The sequence below is a fragment of the Alligator mississippiensis genome, chromosome 3 (genome assembly GCF_030867095.1).
Source record: "Alligator mississippiensis isolate rAllMis1 chromosome 3, rAllMis1, whole genome shotgun sequence".
NCBI lineage: Eukaryota > Metazoa > Chordata > Crocodylia > Alligatoridae > Alligator > Alligator mississippiensis.
In genome coordinates, this window is record NC_081826.1 from 197,755,117 (window position 1) to 197,778,809 (window position 23,693).

The following is a 23,693-nucleotide window of genomic DNA, read 5'->3' on the forward strand; positions in this document are numbered from 1 at the left end:
CTGTGTAATCCCACATCATGGCACGGTTTGCAGTAGAACCCATAGCCCCCTCCATTTCGAGTGGTGCCATCGGAGGCCATCGAGGCTGGGGCTATGGTCCCATAGAGAGTGAGCGTTGCATTATCTTGTGCGTTGGGACTGGGTGGCAGGTCTTCGCACTTCCATCAACACCAATGATAGTGGTAATGCAATACCATTTCGTTCCAAGTAGCCGGTTCTCCTTGGAACTGTGAGTCAACCTTTGTGGCGTCCAGCAAAGGTAAGAGAGTAGCAGCTGGTGCTCGAAGGCTTCCATGTCCCTGGGATAGTAATGTGACGAGTCTTTCTGCCAACAGAATTTTTCCAAAGGCTCCGTAGCGACATTGTGCCGCCTGGAGAGCTTTGTGTGAGGCATACACCAGTTCGTTTTGGGGGTTATGGGCAGTGGCCCATACATGACTGGCAGTATATCCCAAAGTAATTACCAACACCTCGGTGAGGTTAAGTGCTTGAAGTGGCGTGTGTTTCACAGTGTGGAAAAGATTACGAAGATCCTTTCTGTCTTTGTCCGTCCAAGGTGTGGCTTTCCGCAATTTGTTGCAGGTCTGACGCTGGAGTCTCGCCAATAGTGAAAGGTAATGCAGAGTGATGTAATGTCGATACCAATTGAGATGTCCCAAGAGCCATTGAAATTGCTTTTTGTGCATTGGTAATGGCTCTTCAAGTGTACCAAGCTCCAGGGTTTCGTCGTGTGTGACACCGGATCTAGTTGCACCAGTAAATCTGGTACCTAGGAATGTAATATTCATCGTGGGTTGCAAGTTTGATTTTTTCAAATTAACCGTCCAGCCCTTAGCATGGAGATGGTCGACTAGACGGCGGGTGACCTCAGCAACAACTTGCTGATCACGACCCATAATGGCAAGGTCATCAACATAACTCCAAATTTTGAGTTGTTTTTCCGCTGGCAAAAGATAGGAAGTGCGAAAGTCTTTAAGTGTGTCGTTCATTGCGCCTGTAGCCAATGCAGGAGAGTTGCGATATCCTTGCAGGCTTACCATCCATCGGTACATCATACCTTTGACACACATGTTCAAGATTTCGCTGTTGTCAATAATTGGGATGGAGAAAAACATGTCCTTGAGGTCAAGGGTCGTCCCGTACCACTTGCCCCCTTGAAACCTCGCCATTTCATATAAACACTGGGGTAGCGTAAAAGCATTGGGTTGTGTAAGTGGGAGACACCGTTTATTCGCCTCGCGGAAATCCACTACAAGTTAGACTTCGTTGGGTTTTCCGGGCTTCGCGACTCCCCACCCTGGTGATAGGTGGGTACTGGCCGCTATCGGTGTTATACACCCCTGTTGTTCGAGCCTCTGTAACAGGGTGACAAGGGCTTCCCGAAGATGTCGTTTGGTCAGGATTGGTTTATAACGCCATGTAGACGTGTTACAAAGCGTAGGTTGGTGTCGGTCGGGCTCAGCAATAAAGAATGGAAGAGCTTGAAATATTAAGTTTTTTAACTGGAGTGTCTTAATGCCTGGTACGCCCAAGATGTTCATGCCCCCTAGAACTGCTTCAAGGGTTTTTTTGTGATTGTGTATCCAAAATTTGACTTTTTCAGCAGTTGATATAGCATTTAGCCCTTGTACCATGATGGTTTTCGAAGTTTTTCTATGAGGTGTCACAGGTGCTACAACGTTAATTTGTGCTCCCGTGTCGAGGAGAAAAGAAATCTTCCGTTGCATCGAGGGATTATCGGGTGAACGATAATAAGGCTGGTATATGGGCGAGGATCCGAAGGGTTAGGCTTTTCTGTAGGGCCACCGGCTCGCCCGGCGGCCACTACCCGTTTTTTGGCTTCTGGGTGTAATTGAATCCCAACTTTTCTGCTAGGGCCTTTTGCCCATCGTCCCTCAGGGTGCATAATTGTTGTTTGGTAAGGCCGGACTCTTTTATGAGGAACCAAAACATGGCCTTTTCTTTAGGGGTCCGTCCTGGGACTGGTGGTGAGCCTTTGTAGGGTGGTCTGTTCACTTCAGGTTGTTTTACGGGGTACACTGACGATGGGTCCGGTTCTGTAGCACAATTGACACCTTGAGTTATCGCTGTTGGCTTCATGAGGGTTTGGATACGGCCCAATTGACCGAGGATGTTCCCGGCCTGTCCGTCTATTTGCGGGGTAAGGAGGCGGCGAAGAGTGATGGCATGAGATCCCCCCATAGATGTCTATGAAAGCTTCCGAGGCTTCAGGGGTGATTGGAACCATTCCGGGTTGCGTTAGGAATCGATGTGGCCACGGCCCAGCAGCCTGTTGCTCCATCAAGCCGAACCTATTGTGTTGAATACTCATCGGCTGTGGGCCCCCGTCCCATGTGCAGTACGAGGTTCCTATTATTGCTAATAAAAGTTGTTCTGCCGACGCTATTTCCGGGCGGTCGTTGTGCCACAGGTGGGACTTGTTCATGGTTTGGCGGGCTAGAAGCGCAGGGAGTGGTATGGCCCAGTGTTGGTTTTCCATGATTGGGCCGCGGTCGGTGGCGTGTCCTCCACTCCATGCAGCTTGACGGATGAGGAAGCTGGCCTCTTCCATGTCCAGTAATTCTGAGCCAAATTCGACTACCAGTCGGCCAAGCCAAATCGACAGGGTTTCTCCCAGTTTAAAATTTTGATAGCTGAAAAATATCTTGCATCTCTGTTTGGTTACGGGTGCGGTAGGTGGAAGTAGCGTGAGTTACGCCTTGTGGATCCGTTGTGTATTTTGTAACAATGATAGGGAAGGCCGTTTTCATGGAAGTCGGCGAAGACTTCATCGGTGGGGGCAGATTCTCCGTTGGTAGGGAGGGATATATTAACTTGGAGGTTCTTTTTTCTTCGTTATAGGGAGGCGGTAGCTGATGTTCCGGGGCTGGAGCCGTTGGGTCCGCCGTGTTGCACTCCCGTAGTGAATGAGGTAGTTGTGGACCTCCCACAACTCCGTCCTCCGCGTCCTTTTCTGAAGCTCTGCCCTTCTTCTCCGATTCTTTGAAGAAGCTGAGTTTTTCGCCGGCGCCATATTGGGGCGATGGTGTAGGCGATTGCTGCACAGCAGCATTTTCAGCTGCGACTTTTCCCAGGGTCAGAAGTTGGCTATTCAAATTTTCAATATCGCGCGTTGCGTTAACAAATGCGCGGAACAGAACATTAATCATTTTTCCATTTTTCCACTTCAGGCCTGTCCATTTGGTCGCGGTGCGACCCTCCGTCTCCAAGTTTTCACGGAGCTGGGTGAAGAGTTTGTGACTGGGGGACTGGGGCACCATGGTCGGACAGTTAAACTTGTCGGGGGGTGTTCCTTCCCCGCCTTCTCGTACGTGGCAGATGCAACGGGCAATCTCTTGGGCAGGGGTTGGGTCCACCCCCGCTGGCACTTTTGCCGCTGCCACCACCTTCACCCGATGTAGGGATATGATTCCTGCTTCGTCCCTGGGTCTGTACATAACCCCTTTAGCACTCATAACACACCCTAGGGCCCTCACATCGAGCTGAGCGCTCTACTCTTTCCCTTCTCCCGCTTCACCCCTTAGGGACAAGTGTCCAGTAACCACATTCAGTCCTATTCCCCTTGCCTGATGGTAGGCAATGTGTGCCCATAATTCATTCGAATCGGACGTCAGGCGGTCCCCACTGCGCCATGGGCAGTTCTTTACTAGTTCCAACTCTATTGCATCTTCCCCAGATCCTGTTCGTGATGCCATGTCACTGCCGTGCACTGCAGTGAAGGGTATGAGACCTTTGAACGCCATCAGGCGGGTACTTATGACGCTTGGAGTGGAATTAGGCACAGACGCTTATCGGTTGCAAAGCAAGATTATTTACTCACGCCGTTAAGGAGGTGAAAGACGGAGATCAGAGATATTTGGTTAGTTACAGCTTAAGGTTCGAAGGTTGGTCTGCATGAAAGTCTTTCGTCGGGCAGATAAACGGAGGAAAAAAATCAGGCCGGCAGGTCGGTGATTTACGTCTTAAGATCGGGTCGAGACGCGAGGGGGGCACTGGCAAGCGATCAAGTTGTCAGTTACTCTGATACGTGTGATCAGAGGTCTCCAAGGCTCGTACGGAGGTCCCCCCTTCTTCACAGAAGTGAAGATGGGTTTTATTTGTATATTAGCCAATTGTTTTTCGCCACGTCATAAATTTAAAGAGAATCGCCAATTGTATAGTGGTTTTTATTAGGGTGTTTATCAGAGGGACACTCCCCTGTCATTCCGACCAATTATAATGATTTATATAAAGCAAAGAAGGCAAAAGTTTTTATCTCTGTTAGTGGCGCAGTAATAAATTTCTTTTTGACATGCGCAGAAAAAAACCCTGTTATTTTCATCTTGTTAGTTAACCCTTAGTTACCTTGTATAGACTAAAACTGTTTTGATTAATATATTTCTTGCTTGTGGCATGGGCAGTACTTAATTTGGTTGTGACATATGCAAACATTGAAAATTGATTATAAAATTCAATGTAACATGAATGAGGAGGAAATAATTTTGATTTTTTTGGGATAGATCTGATATCAATGTGTCTTGTCTTAAAGTAAGAGTATTTCTACCTTTCCATTAATATACACTTGTGTCCATTTGTTTTTAGGACAAGTTAAAGTGTTCAGGGCCCTTTATACATTTGAACCCAGAACAGTAAGTATATGTGGCTTTTCATTTCTATATCTTATTTAATAAGGCAAAAGATACTCACGTTTTGCATTAATAGATTTCTTTACAATAATATGTGATATAAAATATCTTGCATGTGTGTGTTCTGCTGTAACTGAACATTAGTTCTTATCTAAAGAATCTGTGTGTAGTCAAAGCCTAATTCTCCATCCCATCATTCAAGCCCAAATTCCTGTATCTTCAGTTTCCATTATGTTATGCTCCAATGAGACCCTCTCTCTGGTGTCACATGGCCATTATTTGGCATTGGCAGGCTCTGCCAGGCTAAGTACAGGCAATCAAAAAGCTCAAGGCTGAATTGAATCAGTCTTTGCAAATTAGTCTGAACTGCACAGATTAAATTGAAATCAAAGTAAACAGACATTTACCTTGGATTCAGGATATGCAGTCAAATGCTTGCAGTGGCTCAAGCCAGAAACTGGCAGGCACTGGAGTATGGCTCTCTGGCTGTGTATTCACTTCCTCTTCCTGCTGCCCCTGAGGTTTCTGGGATATGCAGTTCAGAATGACAGCAGCAGGACTTTGCAGCAGTAAGTTTGATCAGGGGAAGGGGTGTTTAACTCTGCTTTGTAGCCTGAGACCCCAGGGTTTGCCAGGGGGGTGGGAGGGCAGTCCTTCCCCTGTAGGGTGGGCTGTGTTCCCAGCCAGGCTTGCCTCCCACCCACCCCCTTGTTAGCCAGCCCTTACTGTTCCTGCTAGGGAGCAGAGGGGTGGGGCCAGCCCTGCTCTCTGGAGCAAAACAGCACAGCCCAGCCCAGGGCTGGAAACCATGCTGGAATACTGTGATTTAACTTGAACCAGGAAGGGGTATGGAAGGAGAAGTTTCATAAACCAGTTTGACCCAAATCAGTTAAGTCTGATACTACATACAACTAGGTTTATCTTAAACTAGTTTCAGCCATCTTGAAACTGGTTTATGTGCACTGAACTTCTATTACCAGTTTAAACCAGTTTATGTGCAACTTCTGTCCCTAGCCCCCAAGTTTAGGCTACTTTTCCATCCTTTCCAGCATAAGAAAACTCAGCAGAATTGGTGAAGTAGATAGATTGGGTATAAACTAAGAATAGGATTTAAGGAGCGTTTACTTGTTTATTGTACAGTTGAACTGTCACATTTCCACATTTCTTCAAACTAATACTGAGGGGTTACAGTCACTTACTCCTTGTCCATAACCCTTTATCCTCCCACAAACTACAGGTGATACTTGCATCAAGGCTGAAATCCTTGCCTAACTCAAGTCAATGACAGAATCTCCCTTTTTGTCCTAAAATGCAAGAACTGCTTCTGTTGCTGTTTCTCTTTATTTGTAAAGAGGCAAAGATGGTGAGGAATGATAATTTTACAGGGCTGTGAGAGGCTGCAGACATCACTTCGGATCCAGGGCCGCTTCGGACGCCGAAGCAGCATGCCCAGATCGAAGCGATAGCTTTAGGCTTTCCAAAGCTGTTTGGAGCTTCCTAGAAACAGCTTAAAAACCACTTCGGAAAAGCTTCGGACAGCTGAAAGCAAAAGTTGTGGGGAAGGACTGACATGTAGGTAGCCAGTGAGAAGGATTTCTCTCTGGCTGCCTTTCCAATGACAGTGTTTGGGGGGAGGGACCCTGCACCACCTCCCCTCAGTCCAGAAGTAGGCACCAGCAGTGGAATCACTGTCTCCTCCACCCCAATGTCATCTCTCAGTATGAGCCTCCCACTGCCAGAGAAGGAACTGGAGCTAGAACCAGGGATGCTGAGCACACTGGCTCAGGCAATTCTGGGGACTGAGGCAGAATCAAAGTTTGTGCTCCACACCCCTCAAATTTCTCCTAGACCCAAGTCTCCTCCGGAAAGCAGCACCTCGGAGGCTGAGGTTGTGGAGGCAAGTGACTCAGCTGAGGCAGCTCCTCCTGCTGTTGAGCCTCAGCCTGCTGAGGAGTGGGATAAGGCAGGATCCTCACCCTCAGCCCAGAAGCTGGCAAGTAGCGTAGTGTGGGAGCATTTTGAGCTTGCAGATGATCACAGGTTTGCCATCTGCCAGCACTGCCGAAGGCACAAATCAGCCGCAGCAAGGAGGTGAGACACTTTTCCAGCCTGGCAATGCTGATACATCTGAAGCGCCAGCATGCCCTTGCCCTTCTTCCTGCTCAGCCTGGCACCAGTGTGTGTGCGCCGAAAGAGAAGTCCCCTGCTCGCTCCAAAGCCCCCTTCCCCCCAAAGTAGAGGCAGGCCACCCTAGACCAGTGGGGGAAAAGGTGGACAGAAAGGGGGGCACATTTCCAAGGCGAGCGAGATCACCCAGAGCACTGGGGAGATGCTTGCTCTGGATCACCAGCCCTTCCCCCTAGTTGAGTGGCCAGGGTTCAGGCGGCTCATAGCACTTCTGGCCCCATCTTACACAGTGGCCACACACACCACCTTTACCAGGATGGTGGTGCCCTCCCTCTATGAGGCGTGCAGGGAGTACTTGAGGGAGGAGCTGCACAAGGCAGGGCTGCAGGTAGCCTTGCACTTCACCTCTGACATCTGGAGCAGACGGGGTGGTGATCACGCCTACCTCTCCCTCACAGGGCACTGGTGTGACCAGTCAGGCTGTCAGTGGGCTCTGCTGCAAGCTCAGGTGCTGGATGAGTCCCACAAGGCAAGGGAGATCCTGGGGGTCATGAACCGCATGGTGCAGGGGTGACTCATTGGGCAGGCCGAGCTCACCCACAGGTTCATGGTCACTGACAACGGGGCCAGCATGGCGAAGGCTGTCTGTGATGCCAACTTCGTTGACATCCGCTGTGTGGCACACAAGCTGCACCTCATAGCGAGGGATGTCTTGGAGGGGGACAGGGCTGCCGGTGACGCCACCACCACCTCTACTGCTACAAGCCAGCTGATTTCAAAATGCAGGAAGGTGGCAGGCTACTTCCATCACAGCACCAAGGGGGGCAAGATGCTGCAGGAGAAACAGGCAGAGCTGAGCATCCCGCAGCACAGAATCATACAGGATGTGGAGACGCGGTGGAACTCCACATACCTGATGCTCAAAAGGTTGGTGGAGCAACAGAAGGCCATCCTTGAGATGGCCTTACTTGGGGAGATTGGGATCAGCGACCCCCTGAACAGAGCTGAGTGGGGTACCATCTCCCAGAACTTGCTGGTCCTCAAGCACTTCCTCCAGGCCACTGGGACCATTAGTGCTGGCGATACCCTCCTCAGCCAGGTGATCCCACTAGTGAGGGAACTGGAGAACCAAATGGAGAAATTCCAGGGGATCGATGTTCCTGGCTGGAGCAGGCTGCTGTCACTAGATATGGAAGCACTGGTGAGGCGGCTGAAGGAGGGCATCAGGAGATGGCTGGATTCCTTGCGGTCCAGTACAGTCCATATGATGGCGGGCATGTGTGACCTGAGGGGGAAGGGGAGCATGTGCACTGGCAACACCAAAACCCTCGATCATTGGACGTAGGTGCTGATCAAAGTCAGGGAGGCCGAAGTGCAGAGGTGAGGGGATGTGGAAAAGGGAAATCCACTTTCCTATGCCAGCACTTCCAACACCAGCCAGTCTCCTCCACGCCAGCCACTGCCAATGTGGGCCATGGGAATGGCTTCAGTGCTGGGGCCCAAACGCACCAGACCCCATTCTCGGGCAGGTAGGTAGCCACTGAAGCCTCAGCACTATCTCGCTGAGGATGTGGAGCCACTGGACTGTAACCCCTTGGCTTACTGGGCAAACCGCAGCCAGATGTGGCAGGATCTGGCCATGGTTGCCCAGCAATACCTGTTTCGTCCACCAACTAGTGTTCCAAGCGAGAGGGTGTTCAGCATTGCTGGGGATGTTGTGACATCCCACCACACCTGCTTGGATCCTACATTGGTGGAGCAGCTGGTGTTCCTAAAGGTGAACCTTCCGGTGCTGGGGTTCCCCAAGCTCCATCTGCAGACAGACTGAGTGCCACCCTCCTCAATCCATCCGCACCAATTTCCTTTTTTGAGGTTTTTTTTAAAAGCCGAGTAGTGCCCCGCTTTCAGCTGGAGGGGGCACTAACTGCATCACCAGCCAGAAGGGGAAGAACATGTCTCTGCTGAGCTCATTCCCCTGCCAGGACAAAACTTGGAGGTATGGGATTGGGACTATGGGGAAAGAGGAGGCCCCAGGTCCTGGGCATGACCACTAAAACTGTACCCTGCCAGGGTAGGGAGGCCTGGTGGGACTGATAGTGGCGCGGCAGCCCTGTAAATGCCAGGACCAATGATCCCCTGGTGAAAGGCGGGTAGGAGGTGCCATAACTTCCAGCTAACGCAGGCATGCACAAAGTCCTGGCTGGGGAACACCCGGACCTGTCACGTCTTTGACAGGCCTGATACTTACTGGTTGCAGTACAGTTGTGAGACGCCTAGTGAACTCAGCTTAGCTGCCTGGATGCCATCTTTTGCCTTGAAAACCCCCTTGTCAGGCTGAGGAAGTACCTGCAGTTGGTCCTGGATGGAAGGAATAGTAAAGAAGCCAGAGACTGGCCTGGCCTGGCCTGACCCGTAATACAGGCAAGAAACTCAGTCAGTGAAAATGGAAATGGAGGAGTCAGGTTGGGGAGGGACAGGCTGGGGTGTGGCAGGGTAGGAGGGGAAGGGGGATGTAGCAACACAGGTAAACGTGCAGAGGTGCCTAGGGTGTCAGATGTCCGGCCGGTTGCAGTGTGCCAGAATTCCACTGTCCATGTTCAGTCCATGAGTTTCTGTACCTACTACCTAGGAGGCTGATAAAGTGCAGTTCATAGGCTCAGCTCTGAAGAGTGGTTTGCATTGTAAGTTTATTCCCTCTCAGGATCAGGCCTGAGAGACTGGAGGCAGAGAGTGGTTTTTTGGTGGATTCTGGTGTGCAGATTGTGGGGGTACTGGAGATAGTTAGCAGGTTTTGTGTTTTGAGCTGTAGGAAGTTGGCTTCAGTTCTGGTGATGAGGTTAGGTGCTTGTTTGAATGTACAAAGGGGTTTTCAACCCTAAAGTTTCCAAAGATAAATATTTAAGTACTCCTTTTTTTTCATAAGACAGACATAAAAAAAACCCCAAAAACCCACACACAAGATAAGCCATCACACACCATGAGTAAGATCATCTGTCCAACCCAATACAATGTCTTTACTTCTTGCTGTCTTTTCTTTTATAAAAAGAAAGGCTCTGTGACAGTTCTATTTGAGTACCTTTGCTGCTGATGCTACTGGTGTTGAGCCAGCTAAGTTACTTTACCTGTTGTCATGTAAAGTGGTGGACCAGGCGTGAGGCTGTAGGGCAGGAAGAGACATCACTGGGGCACACTGCTGTGTTGTGCAGGGGCCTCAGTGCCAGGAAGGGCTCACCTTAACATACAGAGTCACCCACCCTCACGAGTTTTGTTTGTTAGCAGCCAGAGGTGCAGTGCCCCAGAAGCCAGACAGCGAGACGCACACAGCTGGCAGGCTTCGTGGCCTGGCAGGGCCCAGCACCCAGGCCTGCAGTAGATTTCACCTCCCTGTGCCCCAAGACAGATAGTCGCACAAGCACCCACCTACATCACAGGTTATGCCCGTTAGCAGCCAGAGGTGCAGGGCCCCAGAAGCTAGACTCCCCCTGCACCGATCTTCTTGACAGCTAGCAGTCTTTGTGGCCTCAGCAGGGGCCACCGTCCCTGCAGTTTTCAGCCCACTGCACCTTAACACACACAGGGTCATCTATGTTACAAGTTTTGCCTGTCAGCAGGTTGAGGTGCAGTTCCCCTCAAACCCCTGCACCTATCTACTTGAAACTTGGCAGGCTTCGTGGCCACACCAGGGGCTACCACCCCTGCAAGTTTCATCCAAATCAGACAAAAATCCACCAAGTTATAGCTATTTAATTGATTCTCCATTCTAACCTATGGCCGGATCTCTGAAGCAGCTCCAAAGCTTCGAAGCCGCTTCAACCAAATCAAAGCTGGACACCGAACTGGAGCTCTGGATCATGTTACTGGCATCCGAAGTGGCTGGATCTAAAGCCGAATCAAATAGCTGCCTACTCGCACAGGCCTAATATTTTATATTCATCCCATATTACCCCCTCCATCTCCCCATAAGATCTTTGTGCATGTGCTGCTGCTACCACATATGCTGGTAGCTGCTTATAAGTACATAGTGTGTACATCAGGACCTGGGAGAACATCTGTTTGCCAGAGTGCCCCAAGGAAAAACAAGAACCAATGGTCAAAAACTCCAAGACTATTTTAAGCTGGACATAAGAAAAAGTGTCTTTACTGTCCAAGCCCCCAAGACCTGGAATGGACTCCCTCCAGAAGTGGTGCAGGCACCTACTCTGGATTCATCCAAGAAGTGCTTGCATGCTTATCTTGCTGGGATCCTTTTACCCTAGCTGACTTCCTGCCCCTGGGCAGGGGGCTGGACTTGATGATCTTATGAGGTCCCTTCCATTCCTAGTGTCTATGAATTCTGACTGACTTCAGGATTCGTAGATTTAAGTTGTTAGTTTTTAAGCAAAAGACAAATGAAGTCCCCACCCCCAAAGTTGCAATTTAAAAACTCACTTTGAATCAGTAGGTCTTTTAAGTCGTCGTAATCAGCAGGTCTAACACAGAACCACAGCAAGAACTAAAAGCTGCCCTTTTAAGCAGGAACCTTCAGAATAAGCAAGTACTTGTCTTGGAAAGGGTATATTTTTCTGTAATAAACTAACCAACTCTGTTAGTGCCTGGTCTGATTGCATGAGAATGGTGTTAAAGAGGAAAGTAAGAGGAATCTATTGCCCCAACCTCAACTACTTAATAAGGCTACAACATGAGATTCCGCAACCCAGGAAATAGAACTGATGTAGCAACTCAGCATTTAAACATACTTTGAAATCCACGTGTAGGCTTGGATTTTTTCCAAAACTAAAAGACTTGCTTTCAAGGCAGAGCTTCTACAAGATCTCTTGAAGAGTGGCAGGAAATTATTAACCAATACATACACCAGACTGTCTCAGGAAGTTATGCTCAACATTCAAATGCAGTACATGGATGATGTTTCTAATAATTTTCTTGAGCCACCCCCATTTACTGTGGTGTCAGGTGACTGTAAGGTGACTTGCAACAGATCCCCAGTACTGCCATGGATGGGTAAATGGCTTTGTGTCTCATTTGCTTAGCCTGTCATCCATGCCTGTGGCCATTTAAATACTGTTTTCCAAGAGGGCAGGCAATGCTAGTTCCTAGCAGAGACCATTCTCAGCAGATATCTGTTCAGAGAAATTGCAGCCACTTCAGTTTGAGCTCTGGAGCTGCTCCCAGGTATAAGAACCATTAACTTGCAAAGTAGAGTAAGAGTGGTGTCATAGCCATGATGATCCAGGAATTATGCAAGAGGCAAGGACTCCCTAGGGTGATATCTTTTATTGGCCTGGCTTGCTCTGGTCAGACCTGATGAAGTGCGTCTTGCATTTGAAAGCTTGTCAGACTCTATCCCAACTGCACAGTTGGTCCAATAGAAGATATCACCTTAAGAAATCTTTTACCCTCATATTAACTCTGTGTGTATTGGGAAGTCCGTCACTCAAATAACCTCACGTTGGGGATCCAGTTTGAAGCTGATGATTCAGACACAGCCATTCCCAATAAAAATCTAAGCAAAGTACATTTTAGGGCCCTTAAGAACAAAAAAGAAGTTGGCTGCTGCACAGAGCAGATTAGTCTTAACTGTAGTACCACCACTGCTTTATGTCATACTGAAATTTCCCCCACTTGTCTTCTGCTTTCTTCCCCTCCTGCCCGCAAAGTCAAGTCGCTGAGCTCTCATGATGCATCAGCATTACAATGAAGGGAAGCAGTTGCATCATGGACAGGCATGTACAAACTGGCTTTAACCTAGCCAGTTCAGGTAACAACAACAGTAAAGATATGGCAGCGTGGGCTTCAACAAAATATAGTTATACCTAAGTAGCTTTATATAGTCTCCATGGCTGCAGTCACACCTTTTTTGCAAGAGGCATAATCTTGGTGTCTTTGCCAAGTCCTTTTCCACACAACATGCGCACACATACTTCCTTAGTATGTGCTAGTGACTAACGCAATTTGCTTAGAGATTGTGTTACAAAAAAAGTAGGCTAGTTATACCCATTTATCATTTTCCTGTATACAACTCACCCCAAAATAGGACACATGCCTTGCTTTTGAAAGGTTGAATGAGTTGGGGGGAAGGATCTTCCTTTGCAGTAAGTCACTGAGTAAGAGCACCTACTCAGCCAAGTCTGCAAATTGTTCTGCTCCCTGTGGATCTCATGCAGTTACTTTAGCTTTTGCCTGGCAAAAGCTAAAGTGACAAACTGCTGTTATCATATTTCCTCACATATAAAGCATATCCCAATTTCCAGTAGCTAGTGTTTGGGGAAAAGCTGCATGTTGTAAGAGAGAATGGCATTTCCTTTCTCTCTAAACTTTTGTATTAAATCTATGGTAGGAAAATGTCCAGTTACCATAGCTGTAGCGTATATGCTCTTACAGTGCTGCCTGTCACATTTCATGCTATAATTCATCTTACCAAGACTGTCAAACAGTTCTGTTGGGGCAGCGCACTGTTAGAACAGGAAAAAAAAAGTAGAGCCCTTTAAATGTTTGTCATTGCCTTGTCTCTGTGCACGTATTCAGGCACTCTCTCTCTCTTTCAGCCAGATGAACTATATTTTGAAGAAGGTGATATTATCTACATCTCAGACATGGTGAGTATATAACATGGTTTGAGTAGCTATGTTACAAAGAAACTGGCTATATTTAAAATGTAAATAACACTACTAAAAAATTCTCTCCTCTCTCTAGAGTGACACAAATTGGTGGAAAGGAACCTGCAAAGGCAGGACTGGACTAATTCCAAGCAACTATGGTAATGTCTAGATTATTTCTCATTGTTTATATACATCACTAGCAATTTCCTTTATGCATAGGATTGCTAAGAATGAATTACTAGCATTTTTTGAAGGCTAATAAAAAATACTGCAGTTAGAGAGTCCAATATCACAAAGTACTGAAATGCTGTCTTATGCAGTATTTTTAAAGTGGACACCACCACCCTATGTAGTCATCATAAGGATAATTTGGGGTTGTAAGAGAGGCCGTTAGTTTTCCAACCTGCTTCTTGATTTAATAACTGGTGTCTAGCTTTTGAGTCAGCCATCAAGTGCTCTTCTGGTTCTTCAAGGAAAGCTTTGAGAGAAGAGTTAACAAGATGTGCACAAATGTTGTAGGATAATTCTCAGCATCTTTTGCATTCTAGAGTTTCATAAAACTTTCTACAGCTGACACACCTTGTTATTTCTTTATCAGATGTCTTTTAGACATGCTTGTGGACATGAATCACAGCTTCCATAGTGGTTCTGAGAAGAGGAAAGAAACACCATGGAATGGTTGCTAATAGGGATTTATAAATCCTTGCTGTTACCATCTAAAGTCCCTGATATTAATTTCTAAATGGATCTAATAATGAATAGGAAGTTAAGGAAGGCTATGGAGTGCCATTGTAATGGGTTTCCTTTGTCTTGTTCTGCTTAGCAACTGGACTGCTGTTTAGTTAGCCAGCTATTACATCTTTATGAACTACCAAATTTACTTGAATATAAAACAAGACCCGCCCCCCAACCAATCAGCATGGAGAATAAAGCTCCTTGTTTTACATTTGCATACAAAAAAACCACAGTCTATTATTGAACTCCTGCCCAAAACAGCATGTGCTCAGTAACAAAAACCAACTATGAAGTTGATTAGTACAGACCCAACACTGAATATGACTATATAACACAGCCCATATTGGGAAAACTTTATGATATAAACCTACCACAAGGCTGTATTAACATAGCTCATCTGAATAAAAAATATGGTAGGGCCTGTGGCGCTTAGTTCCCCTCAGCACTGACTCTTTTTCAAGTCATGGTGAGCTGCTACACGGAATACATTTCAACTTCCTCTTCACTTCTCAGGCTAAGCTGTGCCTTGCTTTTCTAATTCCAATATTCCTATTTCTTCACTAGCCTTAAATGTCTGGCAAATATCACTGAACAGGGTCCCACATTAGTTCACCCAGAATCCCTCTGTCATCCCCTCCCCACTTCAGCCTGTTACATATGATCAGTGTGGCCCTGCCCCTCATGTGATTAGTGTGGCTCTGCCTTTTATGAGGTGGTGCCAGACCAGGTTGCCCTGCACCTCCTCTAAATATAATTTTTTTTAGGAGGATCCCCAGACTCATGACAAGAAAACCCAGCTTCAGTCATGAGTGAGGGGGTTAATTAGCACATGGATCCTTTGTGGTGGGTAATGAGCGCGCACACGCACACAGCAGTGTTGAGCTATAGGGTCACCATGGCTTGAAACACTGATGACTTTTCTGGGTCCTAGCTCAGTGAACTATGTGGTAAATTACGAGTCTTTTGGCTTCAGACTGATAGGGTGCACAGTTTGTACTGTAAATAAGTAGGTACAAAAATATTGCTTAAGTGTTTGTGGAATACCTGTGCTAAAACTTGTAGCAGCTTTAAAAACAAGTGCAATATCTCAATTCTGGATTAACTAAGTCTAGGGGTACCCATAGTAATTTGCCTATATACAAATTACTACAGGCAAAAAAATCAGTGTTTTCAGATTTGCCCCCCTCTCCATGTGCTCAGGGAAAGCAGGGTCTGACAGTAAGACAGGAAAGGAAAAGGAAGCATGAGGAAGAAGTTGAGGGGGTAAGTGGGCCACCTGCCCCCCCTCAATTTATTTTCCCTGCTGTAGCAGTGGGAAGGGACAAATTTAAGGCAAATATCCAATACTTAGATTTTGTACCTGGAAATTATAACAAATGTATACATTTTCCATATATAGAAACTATTGGGGGGCCATCTGATATTTAAGGTACTTATTCTCCAGTAATTATTTCTTCATAGGAGTGAGCTGCAACAATCCAGAGTCCTGGTAACAAGCATATGAATTTGAGTTGGTATTGACCAGGCCAAAAAACCTTTCCACTAGAAGCACTAAAGAAGTTTTTGGTTTCATACTAAGTTAACTAGTTTTCTGGGAGATAGTATGGTATGAAGTGTCTCTTGGATAGGTACATAGAAGTTTGAGCAATTATAAGACCAAGCACTAAGAGACTCAGTATGTTGGGTCTCGGAAGGCAATTGGTCCCCGCTCCTTTTGGATTTTCGATAGATTCCCGACCACTGTTCTGGACTCATTCCAGAAAACACGGAAAGGTCAGCATTGCCTCATATACATGTGCTTCTGGCATATCTATATCTTAATAGTTCCCCCTTTCCCCTCCCACCTAGAAGCTTGTTGGCCAACAATCTTCAGTGACCTAGCCTAGAATCAGGAAGGGATCTGGAATAATGGAAGAGGCTAAATGTTGCTTTGGGAATTTACTGCTGACCTCTCATGGTTGTGGCCTAGACATAAAGAGAAAATGGCCAGATCAGAGGTATCAAGTGTTTGCTTCTTGAAGATGCATTCAATTATTCTACTATCCTGATGGGTTACAAAAATGCATAAGAGTGAAGGGAAAAAGAACAGACTACAGTGGCTGCGAACATCTGTTCAATGTCTTCTCCAGTGTACTGAATGCTCAAAGGGGAGGGATCATTCCCATTGAATAAATGCCCTTTTCCTGAGAAAAGTCTCTTTTTTTTTTTTAGACTTTTCAAAGACCAACTATATATAAAACCATAGATAACGATTTATGCATTTAAATATTTTGCTGACTAACATTGTCCCCAATTCTCATTTTTTTCAGCTGTTGGGATTAAAAACACACTTTAAATATTCCATTATTGGGGTCAGAATGAACAGGAAACTTCATTTTGATCGCAGGACCTAAAACAACCCCTGGCATGTTGTACTACAAAGTAACTCTGAAAAATGTTTTGTAACTTCCTCTGTCATGGCTTAGTTCCTCTCCCCTACACACGTCAGCAAAATCTTCATATGTCAACAGTATAGGGAGGAACTTGTGCAGATACATCTGTCATAGATCCTGTTCTTGGGTGCATCCAAAGCCCCAAGTTTCTTCCCGCTATTCCACTGTTTGTCACAAAGAACAAACTAATGTTCGCCCCAGGTTGACTCTTCATCCTCACAAACCTTAATTCTACCTGCCCTCACACCATACTCCACAGCTGCAACAGGGGAGCATCCTTGAGTTATCCAAAAATTATGGGTCCTCCGAATAAGAGAAAAGCCCAAATTATCAGTCGTTCTGAAATCACACCTTACTACAGGCAATGAGGTGAGGCTGCAAAGTAGCAAAAAGATATTGCATTACACAAGAAAATATAACCATAGAGTTTGGAGGCAGGGTAAAGAAATAAAACATGGACAAATATTCTCACCTTCTTGTCCAACACAGTCCTTCAGAGAGGTTGCAAGCAGCTGCACACTGGCCCAGCTTGTTGCTGGTGGCAGATGTACATGTGCCTTGAGGCAGATGGCAGGGAAGGAGCTGCAGCTTTACTGCCACAACAAGGACTGAGCCCCTTGCAGCTCCTCTGTCATCTACCCCTGGCATGTCAACATCTTACAAGTGGAGGTAGAGGGTGTTTTGCCCAAAAATATTGCCAACCCCTGCTCTACCACCTCTGACAGCTGGGGACCAGGATTATCTCTATATTCCAAAAACCACTTATTTTTCAAAAGACATATTAAATACTTTCAAGATGCAAACACCCTCCCTACCCCCACCACACACACTTTACTGTACCAGACTTTCCCCAGGGAACCAATCTCATCCAAAATGTTTCTGCCTGGAGAATTCAGAATTCCCCCAGGTAACGTTCCCTGAAATGTGCTTAAGAAGCCCTACAATAGCCCATGCAGTAAGTTACACGGCCTTAGTTTAGCTATTCTCTACCAGGTGTCATACGATCATTTTTCAGAGTACTGCAGGGTGCCAAGCAGTTTTAAGCATTGTTAGATAGGCAAACAACTACAAATGAGTTGCAAGCTAAACCCAGAGATTTCAAATAGGAATCAATAGTGTCAAAACCAGTCTGACCTGTTGTGGTTTTTTCTGCATTCTTTGCAACAGAAAAACACGCTGTGTTGTTTTCTATAGTCAAGAAATGAGTGAAAGTTAAGAGCTAGCATTTTCCAAGGGATGCTCATAGTCCAGTGAGGGATGTCTTGAGTCTAAGAAAATAAGTACTACTGCCCTACCTCTGTTAGAGGAATGGTTGAAACAGCTACCTCCTCCATGTCTATCAGGACAACTTTATGGCCCAATCCCATTCCTTGTATTCAAAGACAAACTCTCACCCTTCCCAAATAGACCAAGACTGCAGAAGGTTACTCTTTCCGGTTAATGTCCTGAAACAGCAAGTGTGTCTGTATCATGATCTTGTGCTCCATCTGCTGGACCTGGTGAATTACATGCTTAAAAGCCAGTGTAACTGAAAACACTGATGACATTGGAATTTTTACAACATCTGCATTAGTAAGATAAAGTTTTCTTCTGAAAATTATGATAAAAATAATCAGAAAGGTGAATGAATCTTCAGACTTCTGAAAATAGTATATTCCCCAGAGAAGCAGTACACTTTATGCTGTATGCTAGATTTCATAGACATTAGGACTGGAAGGGATGTGGCAAGATCGTCAGGTCCAGCCCCCTGTCCAAAGAAGCACAAAGTATTTTATACTACACGCTAGAAGTAAAATGACTAGGAAATCATTTGCAGAATGGCTATGAAACTATAGTGTGGTCAAGTTCTGCTTTTACCTTCAGGCTTTAACTCTTAATAGTTATGCACAAAGGTTTTGCTAACCTGATATTTTAGATTATATGAAATGCAATAATAGCATTTGTATCCTGTTTGATCAGGACAGATTAAATAGAGGACATTGTTATGACCTACCAACTGTGGGTGAGAATATAAATGGATAAATTAGAAAAGATCTGGGTGGGTCACAGGATTTTATGATGTAGAATCATGGGATTAGATAGGCCTTGAAAAGCCAGTGAGTCCAATCCTCTGCATCCACAGGCCACTATGAACTGGTCCACAAAAACACCTACTCTATTTCTATTTGTTTCTTGCATACCACAACCATGACAAACAAACAAGAAAATCGTAACAACTCATAGGGCCTACACTATGCTATAAGAGAGCAGCAGAGACAAGGGCTGCAGTAGCTGGAAAATAGGGAAAATATACTAGTGATTAGATCTTGCCCTATTTTACAAAGGCAAGCAGGAAAAAAAAAAGGTCTTTCATGAGGAGATGGATTAATTTGTATTTTAAGTGGCTGAAATTGCCTAACATTTGATTACATCTTGCAGGTTCAGTACTTCAAAGCTTTTACCTGGGAAGCAATCTCTCCTGCCATCTACCAGCAGGAAGCAGAATAGATGCCCATACTACAAGGTTGTCTCAGAACTATACCACTCAGCTATATTTCCCAGAGTAGCTTAAAGCTGGCACCTAAAACATAATTCAGAACCACACTTACCACTATTATGTAATGGAGTTTAACCTGCTTTACTCCTTTCAGTACAACAGCATAAGGCCTGGAGTACCTATAAATCCTCCCCACCTTAAAGTTTACTAGCAATATTCAGCACTTCTCATGAGCATTCTTTCTAGTGAGAAATGGCAGCTTCTACTGATCAATGCAGTATCAGTGCTCAAGAAACTTCTGCAGCCTCTTTTCTCAACCTCGTACATATAGGAAAATACCAAAAAACAACAACAACAACAACATGTGTCTTGGTGATTAAAGACTAGATCTGAACAAGACCAAGGTGCCTTACAAGTTCATTGTTGCCGTATAGTAAGTCATGTAGGCTATGTGGGGGCAGAGTGCTCAGTTTCTTCCTTGAGGAAATAAACCTTACCCACATGCAGCAGGACAACCCTAGCACCATGCTCAAGACTTCAGTTTCTAGGATACTCAAGGGCAGCAGCTTGTAAGTCTCCCTGGGCATTCTTCCTACCTTTTCCTTGAAGTAACGGAGAAGAGATCACCATCCTTCTGAACAGCAGGCAGTGTTTGTGGCAGCTTATTTATAACAGAGTGGTTAGCACACTTGCCCAAGAAGTAGTAAGCCTGGATGCAATTCCCTCTTCAGACTGAGGATTGTATTCAAACCCACAGCACCTTAGTCATGGTCTAGTTCATGGACTTGACTAGGTGGGAAGGAACTTTCAGCCTTCCTGGATTCTAACGCACCTATTAGAATCTGTGCCACCTAGTTAGTATTAGGCACTTCAGTGGTTAAGCAGCCAGTGAATTGGTAGGGTTTATATCATAATTTTGGATTTAGCTCATACTCCTGGCAAAATACCATGTTTTCTTTCCTAGCACATGCCCCCAAATAAGACAATTTTGCCTTCCCAAAAATAAAGTAAGAAAAAAATTTCTAGAGTTCTAACCATACTGAGCAGGGACAGAACCTAATCTTCAGGTCGGTCGCACTCCCCCTTTATCCTCAGGCAAAAGCTGTGGTTTGAAACCTTTCACAGCTGAATTGTCAGCAGCTTTTGGCTAATGAATCAAAAGCTGAAACTAGCTACCACTAAAGACTGAATTTCATACACAGATCTAGGATTTTGAAAGAGAGGGGGTGTGCGGATGGTGTGATCCACCATCAGATATATAACAAGACACATTTCCTCTGGTTAAAAACTACAAACTTTGCTAATGTACTAGGTGTTTAGGTCTATATTAATTAGTTTAAGATCAAAGCAAAGCCAAATATAACTCCATTAGAATGTGCATCAATTTGCTATATTATAAAATGTAAAAAACATAGCAAACTAAACAAAAAATAAATCAAACAGTATTTCATGAATCCTGTGGTCATTATACGTAAACCTCTTCTTAAGGTTTTTAAAACAAAAGCTAGCCTTCCTGAGTCTCTTGACAGTGCATACAACACTTCACTGATATTTATTTCTGCTTCTGATAGGATGTTTTCCTATCTGAGCTGATTTTTTTAACTAGGTGTAAAAACATTGTGCAGGGCTCTGAAATAGGAGAGAGACCAGGAATAGCTAAGAGACAGCAAAATTGCGGAAGGAAGGCTATCTTGATAGTGGAACATCAATTCCATTAAAAAGAGGGTTGTTAACACCTGTGGAATTGAGAGAGATTAGCAAGAATCAGGTAGATTATAATAAGCCATGAAGCCAGCCAAGTCCCTCTACATTTCCTAAATAGAAATGCCACTGCTGCTGCCAGGCAGTTTATTTTAAACTTTGGATGGAACAGAAATCAAAGTGGGGATATGAACCCACCACTATCCCCCTAAACTTGCCCCTGCACCTCCCTCCAGGTGTCTGCTGGGAGGTGGGAAGAGGGACGAGACAGAGAGGAAGAAAAGGAACATCTATCATGCAGTGCCTCCATGCTTCTATTGTGGCCATAAAAATCAACTCTCCTGCTTAAAGGCAAACACCCCAGTTTTGGAAGGATAATTTTGGGAAATGTGTGTGGTATTCAAGTAAATATGGTGATCTTTGGATTTGGTTTTACCCACTAGTCTTTAGCCCACTTTCAAGGGAGGTCAGGCTGACCTTGGGTTTTCAGAAGAAGGAAATCCCCTTCCATACCCTAATCTGCACATTATTAATCAACAGTTCCATGATTGTTTAATTACTTTAGTTTAATTTAATTTTAAATTGATTTTATTTCAGTGGCTGAGCAAGCTGAGTCCATTGATAACCCATTGCATGAAGCTGCCAAAAGAGGTAGGCATAATTTAGACTAAATGTGTCTCACATTTAGACAGATTTTATAAATACTGTAGTGTCAAAGAAAAAAGACCTTTTACTTCAAAGTGAGATTGAATCTATGCTTTGTAGTTTGGTTTGTTAAATTTTATTTGTTATATACATTTGGAATCTTAAGTTTATTGAGGCTTAAAGTTTTTTTTTTGTTGGGGGGGCAGGGAAGGTAGGGGGACAGGAACAAACAATTTGATACTTGGACAAGTTGTTTCACAATCAGCAGCAATAACTATTATCACCACCTTCTACTAATAGACAAAAGTTCCAATTCTGAAAGCATTCAGGCACAGCTAGATACCACTAGTTCAGTTAATCAAGTCCTTATTATTTGGGGGGGGGGGGAGGAGGAGGAAAGTTTCTGGTTTTTTTTATTTGTTTGTACGTTTATGTAAAATAAGCATTAAAAACAATTTTTCCTGTTGGTTTCAGGCAACTTGAGCTGGTTGAGAGAGTGCTTGGATAACAGAGTTGGGGTTAATGGCTTAGACAAAGCTGGAAACACAGCCCTGTACTGGGCTTGTCATGGTGGGCACAAAGGTACAGTAGAAATAAACTAATCAATTTCTTTCAGTTGTCTGTAACTAGGTCATTAAACCAACAAACCACTTTGATTGAAAAAGGGAAACTGAAAATATGTAACTGAAGATGCATGCAGAACAGAAACCATCAGAGACTCACGGGGGGTTAAATGTAGTTTAAAAAAAATAAATACATATAAAAGCCATCTGCTGTTAAAGCAGACATTTAGTATGTCAGTATGACAGCCAAAAAACAGGAAGTAAAAGAGAATTTGGAGAAGGGAGAGCAAAGAAACATTGCTACAGTCATTGAGCCTGTTTCTGTTAATATTTTTTTACCCTTTTTATATTTGTAGTGCTTGCTCCATACAATCTTTACAGGCTTTAAAAAATAATTTTACTTTTTCTAATTAATTTTATTTGAATCTTTTCGCCATTCTGTCTTGGTTTTAATATCATCTGTTTTTAATTCAAAGGAAGTTTTGGTCTGACATTGTTCTTTTTATGTAGATATTGTGGAAGTCTTATTTACCCAACCAAATGTAGAACTGAACCAACAGGTAAGCAGTTGTATGCCATTCATTTAATTTACAATTATCTCTTTAATTCCTAGAGCAGGCTGGGCTTTTTTGCTGTTTTAAACTTTGTTGCTTTCCCCCCAAACCTCCTCTATCTTCACAGAACAAATTGGGAGACACAGCTCTACATGCCGCTGCTTGGAAAGGTTATGCAGATATTGTAGAGATGCTACTGGCAAAGGGTAAAGATTTAAACTAAAATTCCAGTACTCTGTATGGGAGAGCTGTGTCTTTTTTAACACTGAACAATTGGGTTTATAATAGACATGTTGTAAGTTAATTTTATGTAATCTAATTGTGGTTCCAAATCAGCTTTAGAAAGCTTTACTTCCAAAAAAAAAAATCACACACAGCTTACAAGTTCCACAGGTCAGTCTACTTCACAGGCAAGATCATTTCAACCTTCCGTAAAAGCATTGAGATGCTTCCCAGGCAGGTGGGAGGGGAGAGATGGCGAGCAGTCAACAAATGAGCTGCACAAGCCCTGCCTCTGGGCCCAGTAGTCAGTGATCTTCAAATCTGTTCCAGGAAAAACCGTAAAGCCCAGCCTAGTTTTATAAGTAAACTTCAGTATACTGTTGTTCAGTGGATTTACTAATATGGTGCTTAACTTAATAATGGAAACTGTTTTCTATAAAGGGGCAAGAACAGATATAAGAAACAATGAGAAGAAACTGGCTCTGGATATGGCTACCAATGCTGCAAGTGCTTCCCTGCTTAAAAAGAAACAAGGGCCAGGTAACTTGTCTAATTTTTTGCTCATTTGGTACATCTTTCTTATTAGAGGAAAGTACCCTTAAAAACATTGTGGCCATCTATCACAGGATGGGGTCCCCATGGATAGCTGTGATACCCAGAGGGCTCCTTGACCATGCCAGTCCTGACCAACGGGCACCCTTTCTCTCACCTGTCACATCTTGTTGTAACTATAATTAGTAGGGAGGCTGCCCTCAAGTTTGTATTTTGGACACGGTCCTGATGGACCCCATTGAACCCTGTGGGTTCTTGGACCCCTTTTGTGTCCCACTCCAAAATGGATGCCTCTCGGGACACCCTCAGCCTTATGGGCTAGATGCATGGCTCCACACCGGCAACTTACAACACCCCAAACCTTGCAGATGGCATTTACGTGTTGTCTCTCCAAGGCCTTAGTTCAGCTTGGCCTCTGGTCATCATGGGGCTCTCTGCAGCCCC

The 23,693-nt window shown here is 44.8% G+C and overlaps 1 protein-coding gene across 1 annotated transcript in view; it reads left to right on the forward strand.

Annotated features, from left to right (window-relative positions):
• Nucleotides 1–23,693, forward strand: part of OSTF1 (osteoclast stimulating factor 1) — a 44,703-nt gene that overhangs the window by 17,974 nt on the left and 3,036 nt on the right. The window contains exons 2-9 of the mRNA XM_014608663.3: nucleotides 4,603–4,649; nucleotides 13,316–13,366; nucleotides 13,464–13,527; nucleotides 21,311–21,364; nucleotides 21,833–21,940; nucleotides 22,432–22,481; nucleotides 22,603–22,681; nucleotides 23,139–23,237. Coding sequence (XP_014464149.1) covers nucleotides 4,603–4,649; nucleotides 13,316–13,366; nucleotides 13,464–13,527; nucleotides 21,311–21,364; nucleotides 21,833–21,940; nucleotides 22,432–22,481; nucleotides 22,603–22,681; nucleotides 23,139–23,237 — 552 coding nt within the window. The remainder of the gene's footprint in view (nucleotides 1–4,602; nucleotides 4,650–13,315; nucleotides 13,367–13,463; nucleotides 13,528–21,310; nucleotides 21,365–21,832; nucleotides 21,941–22,431; nucleotides 22,482–22,602; nucleotides 22,682–23,138; nucleotides 23,238–23,693) is intronic.